General features: G+C 45.3%; 1 protein-coding gene across 1 annotated transcript in view; it reads left to right on the forward strand.

Moving 5' to 3' along the window:
- Nucleotides 1-12,935, forward strand: part of NUP107 (nucleoporin 107) — a 394,223-nt gene that overhangs the window by 359,263 nt on the left and 22,025 nt on the right. The window contains exons 26-27 of the mRNA XM_069229180.1: nt 6,742-6,855; nt 7,536-7,703. Of these exons, the coding sequence (XP_069085281.1) occupies nt 6,742-6,855; nt 7,536-7,703 (282 nt within the window). The remainder of the gene's footprint in view (nt 1-6,741; nt 6,856-7,535; nt 7,704-12,935) is intronic.

A 12,935-nucleotide genomic window follows, 5' to 3' on the forward strand; every position in this document is an offset into this window, starting at 1 on the left:
CATCAAGAACCCAAGGAACCCAGAGCCCATAAATGAGCTGCACCCTGCAGTGCGTTTTCATTCTATACCGGGTATACAGCAATTCATTTGCTGAAATATAAAGAGTAAAAAATTGCTATCAAGAAAACCTTTGTATTTCCAAAAAGGGCACAAGATAAGGTGTTGAGGAGCAGTGGTTATTTGCACATCTCTGAATTCCGGGGTGACCATACTAGCATGTGAATTACAGGGCATTTCTCAAATAAATGTCTTTTTTACACACACACCTATATTTGGAAGGAAAAAATGTAGAGAAAGACAAGGGGCAATAACACTTGTTTTGGTAATCTATGTTCCCCCAAGTCTCCCGATAAAAATGATACCTCACTTGTGTGGGTAGGCCTAGCGCCCGCGACAGGAAACGCCCCAAAGCGCAACGTGGACACATCCAAATGTTTGGAAGAAAACAGGTGTTTTTTGCGAAGTGCCTACCTGTAGATTTTGGCCTCTAGCTCAGCCGGCAGCTAGGGAAACCTGCCAAACCTGTGCATTTCTGAAAACTAGAGACCTAGGGGAATCCAAGGAGGGGTGACTTGCGGGGCTCGGACCAGGTTCTGTTACCCAGAATCCTTTGCAAACCTCAAAATTTGGCTAAAAAAACACATGTTCCTCACATTTCTGTGGCAGAAAGTTCTGGAATCTGAGAGGAGCTACAAATTTCCTTTCACCCAGCGTTCCCCCCAAGTCTCCCGATAAAAATGATACCTCACTTGTGTGGGTAGGCCTAGCGCCCGGGACAGGAAACGCCCCAAAGCGCAACGTGGACACATCCAAATTTTTGAAAGAAAACAGTGCCTACCTGTGGATTTTGGCCTGTAGCTCAGCCGGCACCTAGGGAAACCTACCAACCCTGTGCATTTTTTAAAACTAGAGACCTAGGGGAATCCAAGATGGGGTGACTTGTGGGGCTCGGACCAGGTTCTGTTACCCAGAATCCTTTGCAAACCTCAAAATTTGGCTACAAAAACACATGTTCCTCACATTTCTGTGGCAGAAAGTTCTGGAATCTGAGAGGAGCCACAAATTTCCTTCCACCCAGCGTTCCCCTAAGTCTCTCGATAAAAATGGTACCTCACTTCTCTGGGTAGGCCTAGCGCCCACGAAAGGAAATGGCCCAAAACACAACGTGGACACAACATATTTTTTCACAGAAAACAGAGGTGTTTTTTGCAAAGTGCCTACCTGTGGAGTTTGGCCTCTAGCTCAGCCGGCACCGGGGGGGGGGGCAGAAATGCCCTAAAATAAATTTGTCCCCTCCCCCTACAAACTCCCCCCTGCCCGGGAACGACCCTTGCCTATGGGGTCGCTCCCCCTGAGTGACATTGGCGCCAAAAAACAAATCCCCGGTGCCTAGTGGTTTCTGCCCCCATGGGGGCAGATTGACCTAAAATGGCCTAAATACAATTTGCCCCCCAGGGGAGCGACCCTTGCCTGATGGGTCGCTCCCCATCTCTAAAAAAAAAAAAAAACACAAAAAAAAATTGCCCTGGCGTCTAGAGGTTTCTGCCCCCAGGGGGGGCAGAAATGGCCTAAAATAAATTGCCCTCCCCCCCCCCCAGGGAGCGACCCTTGCCTAAGGGGTCGCTACCCTTGCGTGAAATTCACGCAGAGAAAAAACTCCCTGGTGTCTAGTGGTTTCTACCCCTCTTGGGGGCAGATTGGCCTCATCAAAATAAGGTAAATAGGCAGAAAAGGCCTTCCCGAAAACATGCCCCCCCTGGGAGCGACCCTTGCCCAAGGGGTCGCTCCCTTTTGTCAGTATCAGTCAAAAAAAAAACTCCCTGGTGTCTAGTGGGGTTTCAAAAGCCGGATTGCAAGCAATCCGGCTTTTGAAACCCTCGGAGAGACTTCAAAGGGAAGGAAATACATTTCCTTCCCTTTGAAGCCCCTCCGGGCCTCCCCCACGTGATTGAAAGAGAAATGCTTAGCATTTCTCTTTCAATCGCGCTGGAAGCTCTGCTTCCAGTGCGATGGGGAGGCCCCTGTGACTAATCAGCTCGCGCGCTGACGTCACAGGGGGGGGGTGGGGGGGGGTCGGGGTGGAAGGGGAAGGTCTTCCCCTTCCATCCCCGGCTTGGGGGGGGGGAGGGGGGTGCACAGGGGGGCGGGCTAGCGCTCCCCCAAGTTCCCCTGTGCCATGGACGAGATCATCTCGTCCAAGACACAGGGGAACTGTAGCCTTGGACGAGATCATCTCGTCCAAGGCACAGAACAGGTTAAACAGTAGCCGATAAACAAGAGACCAATAAACTAACCCCAAGAAACATTGGGAATTAAAACAGAAAAAAGAAACTTCCAGTAGGAATACAGTAGCATAGATATCCAATCCATGAATAGCAGTCCAGAACAGAGTTCATTGTTTTTTTCTCCCCCTCCTCTTTCTTCGCTGCTCGCAGCCGAGATAAGTGCTCTCACACTCGCATTCAGTTTTTCTGTGCCACTGTGATATTTTAAAAGTTTTTATTTATTATGCTTACACTTCACATGTTTTAATAGTTGTATACTTGATTTACTCATTTCGTTGCAGCTTTCACCGACCGCTGAAGCATTTCTTCAGTCGTTATTGTTGTGGTGCAGCTCTAGTAATGTTCTTCCAAGGCTGCCAGGTGGTGCACACTTGGAACGTTTGTTTGACAGGGCACGCAGCTTCGCTTTCTTTCCCTCATATTGGGAACAAAGCTGCACGTCAGTCCATACCGAGCATTTTTGTCTTTGCCTAGAGAGATACGCCCATCTTCTGCATGTGGGGGGTCAGTAATTGTCTCTACTACCTGCATATTTCAGCCTTTCAGACGCCCTGAGTTGAGGGTTGGTGCTATTATTTATTATTTTGCTTGCAAGACGTTTACTTTCTCACAACAGGTCTGTATTTACCATTCCTCTGTTTAAGTGGGACACACTCAGAGGCACAATTCCTTTATTAAAATATATTTTGACTGCCACTAAGGGTGCTGTGTGTCCCGGACTGAGACCCTATACCTGTGAGGCTTCACCCACTCATCCTTCTTGAAGCTGACACCCAGATTTATTTACTACCTTAAAAGCTTATACTTGTTATATATTTTACAAGATATTCTCCTAATACCTTTGTACTACCACCAGTACTATTGTCTGAATTATTAGAATTAACCTCTGGGACATTAATACTTCCATAATGGAAATCAATGCTGAAGAAGAATTCTTTGACGCTGTAGATGCGTCTATTTATAGAGCTGTTTCTAAAGCTACTGTTGCCCTGGAGCAAAGACTTGCAGCAAATTGCATGTGATTGCGCCAGTCTTTCATCCTCTACACCTATTCCTTCGCATCCCTCCCCCCCTCCCCCCCACTTTACCTCCAAAAGTTACTCAATCTCCCAGCAGATGGAGCAACTCTTACAAAGCGTCGCTACAAAGCTTCGCCGCCAAGCAGGAATTCATCACAATATTTTACATTGTGTTAAACAATCTTTCTTTATCCATCCAGATTCCTCTGCGTCCCTAAAGCCCTCTGATCTGTTATCTGATCAACCTCCTTCTTACCCTACTCAAAAGTACTCTGATTCCTTCTATGACCCTGATGACGATGCTGGTCCCTTCAGGCCTTTGCCCCCTTCTTCCCAACCCCCTTCAACAGAATCTGTGCCAGAGGTCTCTGACATGCTACGTCCAGACGAAATTGTTCATCACCAGTCCTCCGAATGTGGCCGTCAGACAAAGTTGCAAGTTATGTGGCGGGAAGCATCTGTAAACCTCTAGAGAAAGAAGTTCGTAATTGTCTCAGAGCAGAATGTCTCAGACCTTTGGCAAATAAGGTGGCCCTTACACCAGAATTGGATACTAGAATGTCTGCTTTCCTCCAGAAAATTATCAAGGTTCCTAAAAAGGGGATGGATAGATCATGCATGTCAAAACAAACTTCTGGATGTCCTAACCCTTTATCAGAAATTTTAGATATGGCTGAGGATTCTAAGTCTACAGGCTCGTTAACATTTCCAGAAATTCTATCAGGTTGAGCACAATGAGCAGTAATTTTTCTTGGCAACGCAAATTGTGCCCTTTCTACAGAGTGCCGTTGCTCTTTGTTAATAAAAGTAGACTCTAAACTTGGAGATCTTGCTGATTAGGAGGCAGGGGCTGCAGCTCAAGGCAGACTTTAGGGTGAACCCTTCATTAAAGAGTTGGGGAAGTTTGTAAATTCTTTCATATCATTGGATAAGGCTCAATCATCCATTAAGAAAGTCTTTCCTTTCTGAATTTTCCACGGGGCTGGTAGAGGCAGGGGCTGCACGGCTGGCCGTGCTAGCGTATAGAACTCTTACAGAGGACAAGGCTCCCAGCAAGGACAATTTTAGGATTAGATCTGTTTTGCCAATTTCTAACCCACAAGAGGCCGGCGTTTCTGAGGTCGAGGTGGTATAGGAGCTCCCGCTATTTCCTGTTCTGTTAGTCATCCCTTCTTCCTCCCTAAAACAAGGGGGCTGTTTGGCAAATTTTATCCAGGCATGGGATGCAATCACAAGGGATGGGTGGGTCTTACAAACTATCAAAGGTTTTCAGATAGTTTTATGTCACCCCAATACAATACTGCCTTCCACGTCCCATTCAGTTTACCTCTCTACAGGCCACTCTGATAAAAGGGTCAGGCGCTGCTGAACAAAGGTGCTATTTGTCCAGCAATACTGCATCCTCTCTATTTTGTCAGCAACATTTCCCTTGTTGCATCAATCTTTGCGATTTCAACGAATGGCATTCATCTTTTACACAATGTATTGCGCCCTCACTACTGCCTGGCACACCTCGATTTGAGACACACATTTGACTTTGCTTTTATTTCCACCTCACCAGCGGTTTCTTCAATTCGCCTAGCGAAACCAAACTTCTGAATTCAAAACCCTACCTTTCGGTCTATCTTCAGCACCTTGGTGCTTCACAAAGGTTCTCAAGCCGGTTGTGGAATATCTCGGGGTGCGGCGGATACACCTAATTATATACCCAAATGTTTTGCTTCTATTAGCTAAGTGTCCTAGGAAGCTGTCCTTACAATTGTAGATTACTGTCGGCCTTCTTCAACAACTAGGTTTGTAAGAAGAGTTGAAATCCCTTCTAGTTCCTTCACAAAAGGCATTTTTTCTAGGTTTTATCATAGATTCTGTCACAGCTACACTCAGTCTTCTGCCACGCAAAGTGGCAAAAATACGTCACGAACTTCGACGTACCCTGGCTAAACAACGTCTTTCTCTTCGCCAAATAGCTCACCTGGTGGGACTTCTTTCCCCACCCATCCAGGCCATCTTCCCTGGAACCCTCCATTATCAAGCTCTTCTGCGTCTAAAGGTGGCCCATCTTCGTAGAGGGTTGACATGCTCTCAAACAGTGGTCCTGTCGGAGGAATCAAAGGAAGGAATTGCTTGGTGGATTTCACACATGGAAGTCTCTGAATCTTGTATTTCATCTCTTTAGGATGTTAATCAAGTACTAAACTTATTTCTATCTTGGGAGCCTAACCAGTTTGTGTCCTGGTAGGAACTGTCAGCTAAATTAGCCATGCTTCTGTACCTCATTACCTGCAGAAGGGTCTCGGATGTCTGAGCCCTGAATGTCAAACAGGTCTTTTTCCTCTTCTGGAGTTTCCTTTATTGTAAGTAGAAGAACAAAATCTAATACGAGAGTGATCTCTTATCCAGCATTTCCAGATTTTCCAAAGCTGTGTGTGGTTCTGCCTTAAAACATAGGAGTAAATGTCCTCAGATTTCAGTCCTCCAGGAGAGCGTCAACTCCACATTGCTCCCAGAAAGCCGCATAGTGCGGTATCATCACCTGCTATTGCCTGTTCGTTTAGATGTGTGATGCAGGAAACTAGTATTGATGTTTTTATTTTTGGTGTACATTCCACACAGGGAGCCATGGCTTCTACATCATTCACTCTTAGTGCCTGTTTAGGGGGCATCATGAACGCTGCGGCCTGGTCTTCAGATTCTACATTTAAAAGATTCTATTTTAAACTGGTTCTAGATATGGCTCATCTAGTGGTGGATAAGCTTTGAATTACTATAATCCTCGCCTCTGGTCCTTCCATAGAATGAAAAATTTCCTAGCTATCATAACAGAAAGTTTCAATTCTATTAAGGACACAGAGGCGAGGATTATCCCTCCCTATTTTCGCCATTCAGCAAAACCCTCCCCTTAACTAGTAAGTATTATCCTTTTCTAAAAATGTCATACTGTTTTATTGCGATAACTTATTAATGTTTCACTTTAATGGATAACTTGTTTCTTCCAAAAGGTGTTTCCTTTCTATTCCATTTCAAATCCTCTATATTAAAAATGGCAATTATTCTCTCTTCTTGGTCTAGGGACTTAAAAGCAAGACGGCTAAAATCAAATCACGGTGTGGCTTGCGCTCTGAAAGAGAAGGAGAAAAAATAAACAATGGACTATGTTCTGGGCTGCTGTTCTTGGTTTAGAATATCTATGCTACTGTAGCCCTTCTGTATGCCTATTGGATGTTTCTTTTTTCTGTTCTAATTCCAAAGGTTTCTTGACATTAGTTTATTGTTCTCCTTGTTTATTGTCTGCTGTTTAATAAAGTGGAGAAAGGATGGAATAATCCTGGCCTCTGTGAAATAGCTTCAAGGAAAACGTATTGACCCAGTTTTCTAAGAAAGTTGCACATTTTGTCTTGCTTTGTGTGTGTATGTTAACACATTCTGTTGTTTTGCAGCTCGACTTCAGTATCTGGAAAGGGATTCTGGATAATTTAACAATTGATGTTAAAGAGAAAATGTACAATGTTTTACTCTTTGTCAACGGAGGATGGATGGTTGATGTTAGAGAGGTAATTGAATGTTTCGTCCTCGTCTTTTGCCAAAATCTGATATTTTCTTTACATTAACGTGTCTTAATCTTGCAAAAAGAAAAAATAATAGTTCTTTTGGAGATGGAGACAAACAGCCTTATTATGACCTTGAATGAGTGGTTTCCTCCATCACAGATGTAGTAGATATCATGTCTGCCGTATTATGATCCTATTATATTCAACGGGGATCATACGGCGGACGGGATATTTGTCACATTTGTGATGGAGGAAACTCCTCCGGCAAGGTCATAATAAGGCCCGAAAAGTCTTATCTAAAAGCTTTGCGCCCATTCTCTGTCCTTTGCACTGGCACACTCTTACGAATATTGTAATGTGCTCTTAATTCATTGTTGAAAAATAGTTCTTATTTTGTGGCTAGACTGAAACAATTTTGTTTTCTCAGTCATAAGCATAGATGGGAGAATCTTTTTGTTTCACTGTGTGCCTCCTCCCTCTCTAATGTTACACTTTGCCATAGAAGATGGGCTATGTATTAGGTCAGAAGAAAAACTTGCAGATCATTAGATTTTCAGAATCACGCTGTTATCTGCTGCATAAAGAATTGGTTTTTGTGTTCTATCTGGTATTGACTGAACACTTTAGGAATATGCTATGGGCTATGATTGTGCATAATCCATGTTCATTTTTTCTGTGCACAGGATGCAGAAGATGACCCTGAACGTGCCCATCAGATGTCCTTATTACGGAGACTGTGCCTGCCAATGATGTGTTTCCTTTTGCACACAGTCTTGCATAATACCAAGCAGTTCCAGGAGTGTCTCCGGCTTGCTGATGTGGTTTCTTCAGAACAACATAAACTTTACATGGTGAGGAAAGGATTGAAAAGTATTCCAACTCCTATGCTTGAGTTTCCTCAAGGTCCAGACTTCCTTGGTCTGACGTGGCCAATGAGAGGAGAAAATGTCATTCTGTTACAGGAAACATTTGCACACCATGCCTCCTTTACTAGCCAAAGCATAATGCTTTGTGAATGGAAGACATTCAAGTTCGATGGCATGTGTGGCTGTAAATAAACATGCTGTGCGTACTCCTGCTATCAAGTGTTGGGTCCGGAGTGGTGCAAGTTGTTTTTCTTCAAAGGAGTCTTTCAAGTCATGGGATCGAGTGACTTCTCCTCTCAGTGATATTGTGCCTGGGCATCAATGCCTTTGTTAGATTGTTTTTTCTCCAATGTCTGGTTCGCACGTGTCTATCCGTTCCGTCTTCTACTCGCTCTTGTTTAGATTCTTTCTCTTATCTTACCCTCTATTAATGGTATTGTTCTCACTTGCGCTTCCTCCACCTTAATGCTTGCCTCAGTTCTTCGGTTCGGGAACCGACTGCATGCCCAACACCGGCCTATCTTCAATGCGCCACTGAAGGACATGCCAAACTGATGGAACGGACTCCATTCTGTTTATGCCCTCTGCCACTCAGTTTCCAGAGATTGACCAGCATCTAGTGTGTAATCTCTGCCTCTCCCCAATTAAGAGGCTACTTGCGACCCCTGCAGATCTTTCCGATCAAAGAGGATCCTATGGGACCAAAGAGCACGTCGATTGGAATTCACGCACAAGACACCGAGCAACACCCAGACATCTTTGGGGAGGAGCACGCCCAAGAGGAACCCGTGCAGGAGATGCCCCTCTCCATTCAGGACTCCTCAGATTCCAACATCCAATCGGACATCGAAAGCCACTGGATCACTTTGGTCCAACCTGTGAGTATTGTGGCCCTTCCTGCCCCCCACATGACTCTTAAAAGGTCCCATCACAAGGCCACTGGTCCGCCACTGCCGCCAGGCCGTGGTCGGAACCAAAAGGCTACTTTGGCGGCCCGTCTTCCTTCTGCACTGAAGCTATCTGGCAAGACCAAGGCATCATCCTCGGCTTCAACCTCATTTTCTTTTTGTTGGACCTAGAAGTCCTATCTGTCTCGATCCAAGCTTCACCTCTGAGCCTAACGCCTACAACCTCCACTTCAGTGCCGACCAAATCGCACCGACTGAAATCTTAGGTACCAAAACCAACGGAGCAGAGAACGTCAGAACAGAGAGACGTTGGCCAGTCTTCCGCTATCCTTTCTGCTGTGGAGCCTATCTTGGAGACTGTGAAAGACTTCTTCGAAGAAGAAAAAATTGCACCACTCTGGATCCATCAGAAGTATGCAGAGCATGTGGATCTGCAGCACTACCTGCCACAAAAAGATGCTTACCGAGTAAGTAATGTTTTCCTTTTGATAAAGGTGTCTGTCTTTTCTGAACAGAGTCCATTCTCTCTTGAACTTATTTGAAATAATCACAACCACAAGTATTTTACTCTAGGGTTTTGTGTTCTTTTTAAGGACACATCCCTGCTAGCATGCTATTTTATTTTCAGTTTTGCACCTAAGGTGAACGCCTCATGCTGCACATCTGTCTTTTAGTTTTTAACTCGTTCCCCTTTATTTGTAGACTGGATTTCAAACTCAGCTGATTAAACTGGAGCTTGGATCCCTCCTCTGGCCACCACCACTCACCCCTTTCATGATACCATTGGTTGACCCTGCTCCTCTGAATATAAATGTGACCATCTGTTGCAGGGGCTTAGATTAGCGAAACATTTTTTCGGGCATGTCTGAAATGTATTTTGTCTTGTTTCCAAAACGTTATAAGAAATCACATCCTAACCTCTAATAATCTTATTTTGGGAAAAGAGTGCAAAGATATTAATTCAAACAATGACGTTGAAAGCTGTGGACTTCGCAATGTGGTTCATACTCAACTACCAGACTCCTATCACACACTTTTCCTCACAGGGCACACTGATCCTGGCAAGTCAGTCTGAATTCGGGTCATAAAACTAGAAAATGTATTTATAGCTGTAAACCCAGCTTAAATGCAGAAACTGTTGTGTTTTAAAACAAATGTGCAGGGTAAGGCATTCAGCTTTCATAAATATTTGTTTTATCAGGGTGTAAAATCCACTTAGGTGGAGCCTTTAAAAGTTGGTAATGTTTGCTGTTTTCTCACGGTTTTAATAATGACCATTCTTTGCTTATGGATTTATGTAGTTGAGTTTAACTGTGTATGTTATAAGTGAAAGTGAATCCAAGAGAGTGAGTGAAGGAGTGTGTTAAAACAAGTGATTGATTGGAGGTTGTGAGAGGACGCGATTCGGGTGTAGCTATCAATAGTGCAGTGTGTGCTAGTAAATGAGATTAAGAACCAGTGAGTATGTGTGTGAGTAACTGTGAGTGGGAGTAAGTGAGAGATTGTGAGTTAGTGATGGATGGGGGAAGAGTAAATAAGAGAGGGAGTTTGAAAATAATGAGGTAAACTGGCCAGTATTACGCCTCACCATTTATGAGGTTCACCAGCTGTCACTGATGTTCTGTTTGGTTTTGTGAGAAAGCTGAGAGGGGAAGGTATCTCGGATAGCGAACACTCATACTCACACACACACACACACACACACTCTCTCACTCACTCTTTTCTCTCAGTATGTCTTTTACATGTTTTGATGTAGTTCAGAGGGATTGCTCAATTGTATGCTAGGCTAACAAAGATTCAAACATCCATATCACATGGCGTGTTTTGGAGCTCCTCCACCCCATCCAGCAAATCATATTGGGATGGATGGAAATCCTCACCTTGATATTTCATCTTGATTGAAGTCTCAATTCTTGTGTGTTTTAAAATTATTTTATCTACTGCTTGCTGCTTGGCTGTTAAGGGAGCCTGGCCAGGAATCAGGTTGCACTGCCCTTCAGTGTTACTTGTTCGAGGCACACCAGCACATCATTGCTGTACTCAGCACGCTCCCATCGTCTGCCCCTTAAAATAGGTGGTCGAGACTGGTATCAGTAATTGCATTTGGGGTTCACAATCTCAGTAGCAACTAATTACAGAGTGAAAGTCTATAGCGCCAAGCAGTTCCAGAAGTGTCTCTGGCTGAAATACTCCATTCTAGTGCTGTATTTATAGTACTTTTCATTTAAATGGAGCAAAGTATAAGTCTGAGTTTCAGTAATTCTACTTTTCAAATAAGACCTGATGGTTCCACCAGTAGCTGTTAATTAACATTTATCAGTTCAGACTTAAATACGAAAACCAAGGGCATAGCTGCGGGGTGTTTCGGGTGTGACACCTTCAAATAAATGCATTCTTGGCTTCATAATTGTCTGGGTTGCACTGTGTTGGGTCACCTATTTTGGTGTTGGTTTTTCATCCTGAGGCAAGAATGAAAGAAAAAAGAGTGACCTTTGATGTAAACAGAGAGTTGGACACACAGAGAGATTCATTAGTTGGATGAATTTCAAAATGGGAAACCAGATAACCTGGAATCTGATCAAGACATCTAGTCGCAGATTCCTTACCTTAGAATTTGCCCCAGGCGTCTGTCCGGATCTTGAGATTTTTCTCTAGCAGTATCCCTGTGTGCCGTTAGGTGGCGTTGATCAGCTCTGCATCCATTGTTGATGTTGTCTACGTAGGATATGATGTTGCAGGTCCTATATAGGTGCCGCGCCGGGGCGCTGACGTCAGTTCTTTTCTTTCCCCACCAGTAAGTGCTTATCTGAAGAGAGCTACGCCTCAGTCATTTTTCTGACTGGCCTTTTTCAACTTTTTGTAAACGTTTTGAGTTAACTCCTGTTGCCTGGAGGGATGTCATCTAGAAAGACTGGGTTCTGTCATTGGACGATGTCCATAAAAGATCCGCACCTCGTGTGTCTTTGTTGTCTGGAGCACGACCTGAAGTCGTGCTCCAAGTGTCAGACCATGCATCCAAAGGCTTTGAGGGAGCAGTCCCTGAAGCTGAGGGCAACCCGAAGTTAGACTCTGCAGGTTGAGGTCCCAGTCAAGAGGAAGGTCCCAGAATCGGTTGTGGAATCCACCAATGTCATTGTTCTACTCCGAGTCCTTGGGACGATCATGCAAGTTGAGGCACAAGAAGAAGTCGAAGAAAGCAAAACCTTCTTAGACTTCCCATCTTTCATCAGCTGACGAGACGAGGGAGCATCATTCTGGGCCGACTTCCGCCTCCTTGTGTTTCCGGGAGCTGGAGTGGCCCCTGCCCAACTAAGAGTTCTAGGAGTCTATGTGCCTCATTTTTGGTCAGTCTGACACCTCTTGCGTGACCAGGGAGTCTGAAGAAGCCCTTTCAGGTTCCACACTGGCGTCTTCGGCCTCTGGCTGAGGGGCACCCATGGATCCATGTTTTGATCCGGGATGGCATCTGTGGCACCATCTCAAACTTCTCCAACACCAGTTCTGAGGCTCCCAGCACCGCCTGTCCCCCAGGTGGTGCCTGCCCCATCCTCGTTGCTGGCTCTGAAACAGAGCCGGATGGGCGTCATACATGCCGACTCCTATGTCAGATCCTGAACCCCTTTCTCTTGGGCTAGGTTACGGTAAGTAATGGGAGGGGTCGCTGGACCCTTTGGAATACCAACTTCAAGATCCTGTAGACTGGCATATGAACTTAGCTGAAGCCAGTGGACTGGATCCCTCCACAGATACTGGCATGATTTCTCCCTCCCCACTGTGGCTGCGGAGGAGGGAGCTTCCTATTCTAGAGTGGTGCAAAGAGGTGCAGAGGTCTGGCTTTTCAGGGTAAGTCCAATCCAATGTTGTGGACATGCCCTTTGATGGCACCCATCTCTCCGGAGAAAAAGCAGACTCTGCGCTTGAGCACTTAACGTGCTACAGCCAGGTCCCTGGGCCTCACAACGGCCCTTCCCCCTCTGCCTGCTTTTCACCCTTTTCGTGACTACAGAAAGGGGAGGGCGCTCTTCCAAGCCCGTTCCTGTCCAGCCACCATGCAGTGCATGCTGCCCACCTCTCCGTGGCCAGGGACGTGGGATCCACTGACCTCCTGAATCGGGGAGCCATTGGGTCTGGACAGTCCCCCGCCCCTTCTGCTGCAGCTGCTCCACACCTTCCTAGTCTGACTCTTCCCCACTAGGGACCTTTTGGAAGCATGATCCACCATCACCTGCTCTGCTGGCAATCCAGCTCATCAGAAAGTTGGATCTTGCATATAGTCCCAAGGGGCTGCTCCCTCCTCTTTGAGACTACC

This window comes from Pleurodeles waltl, chromosome 4_1 (assembly GCF_031143425.1).
Source record: "Pleurodeles waltl isolate 20211129_DDA chromosome 4_1, aPleWal1.hap1.20221129, whole genome shotgun sequence".
NCBI lineage: Eukaryota > Metazoa > Chordata > Amphibia > Caudata > Salamandridae > Pleurodeles > Pleurodeles waltl.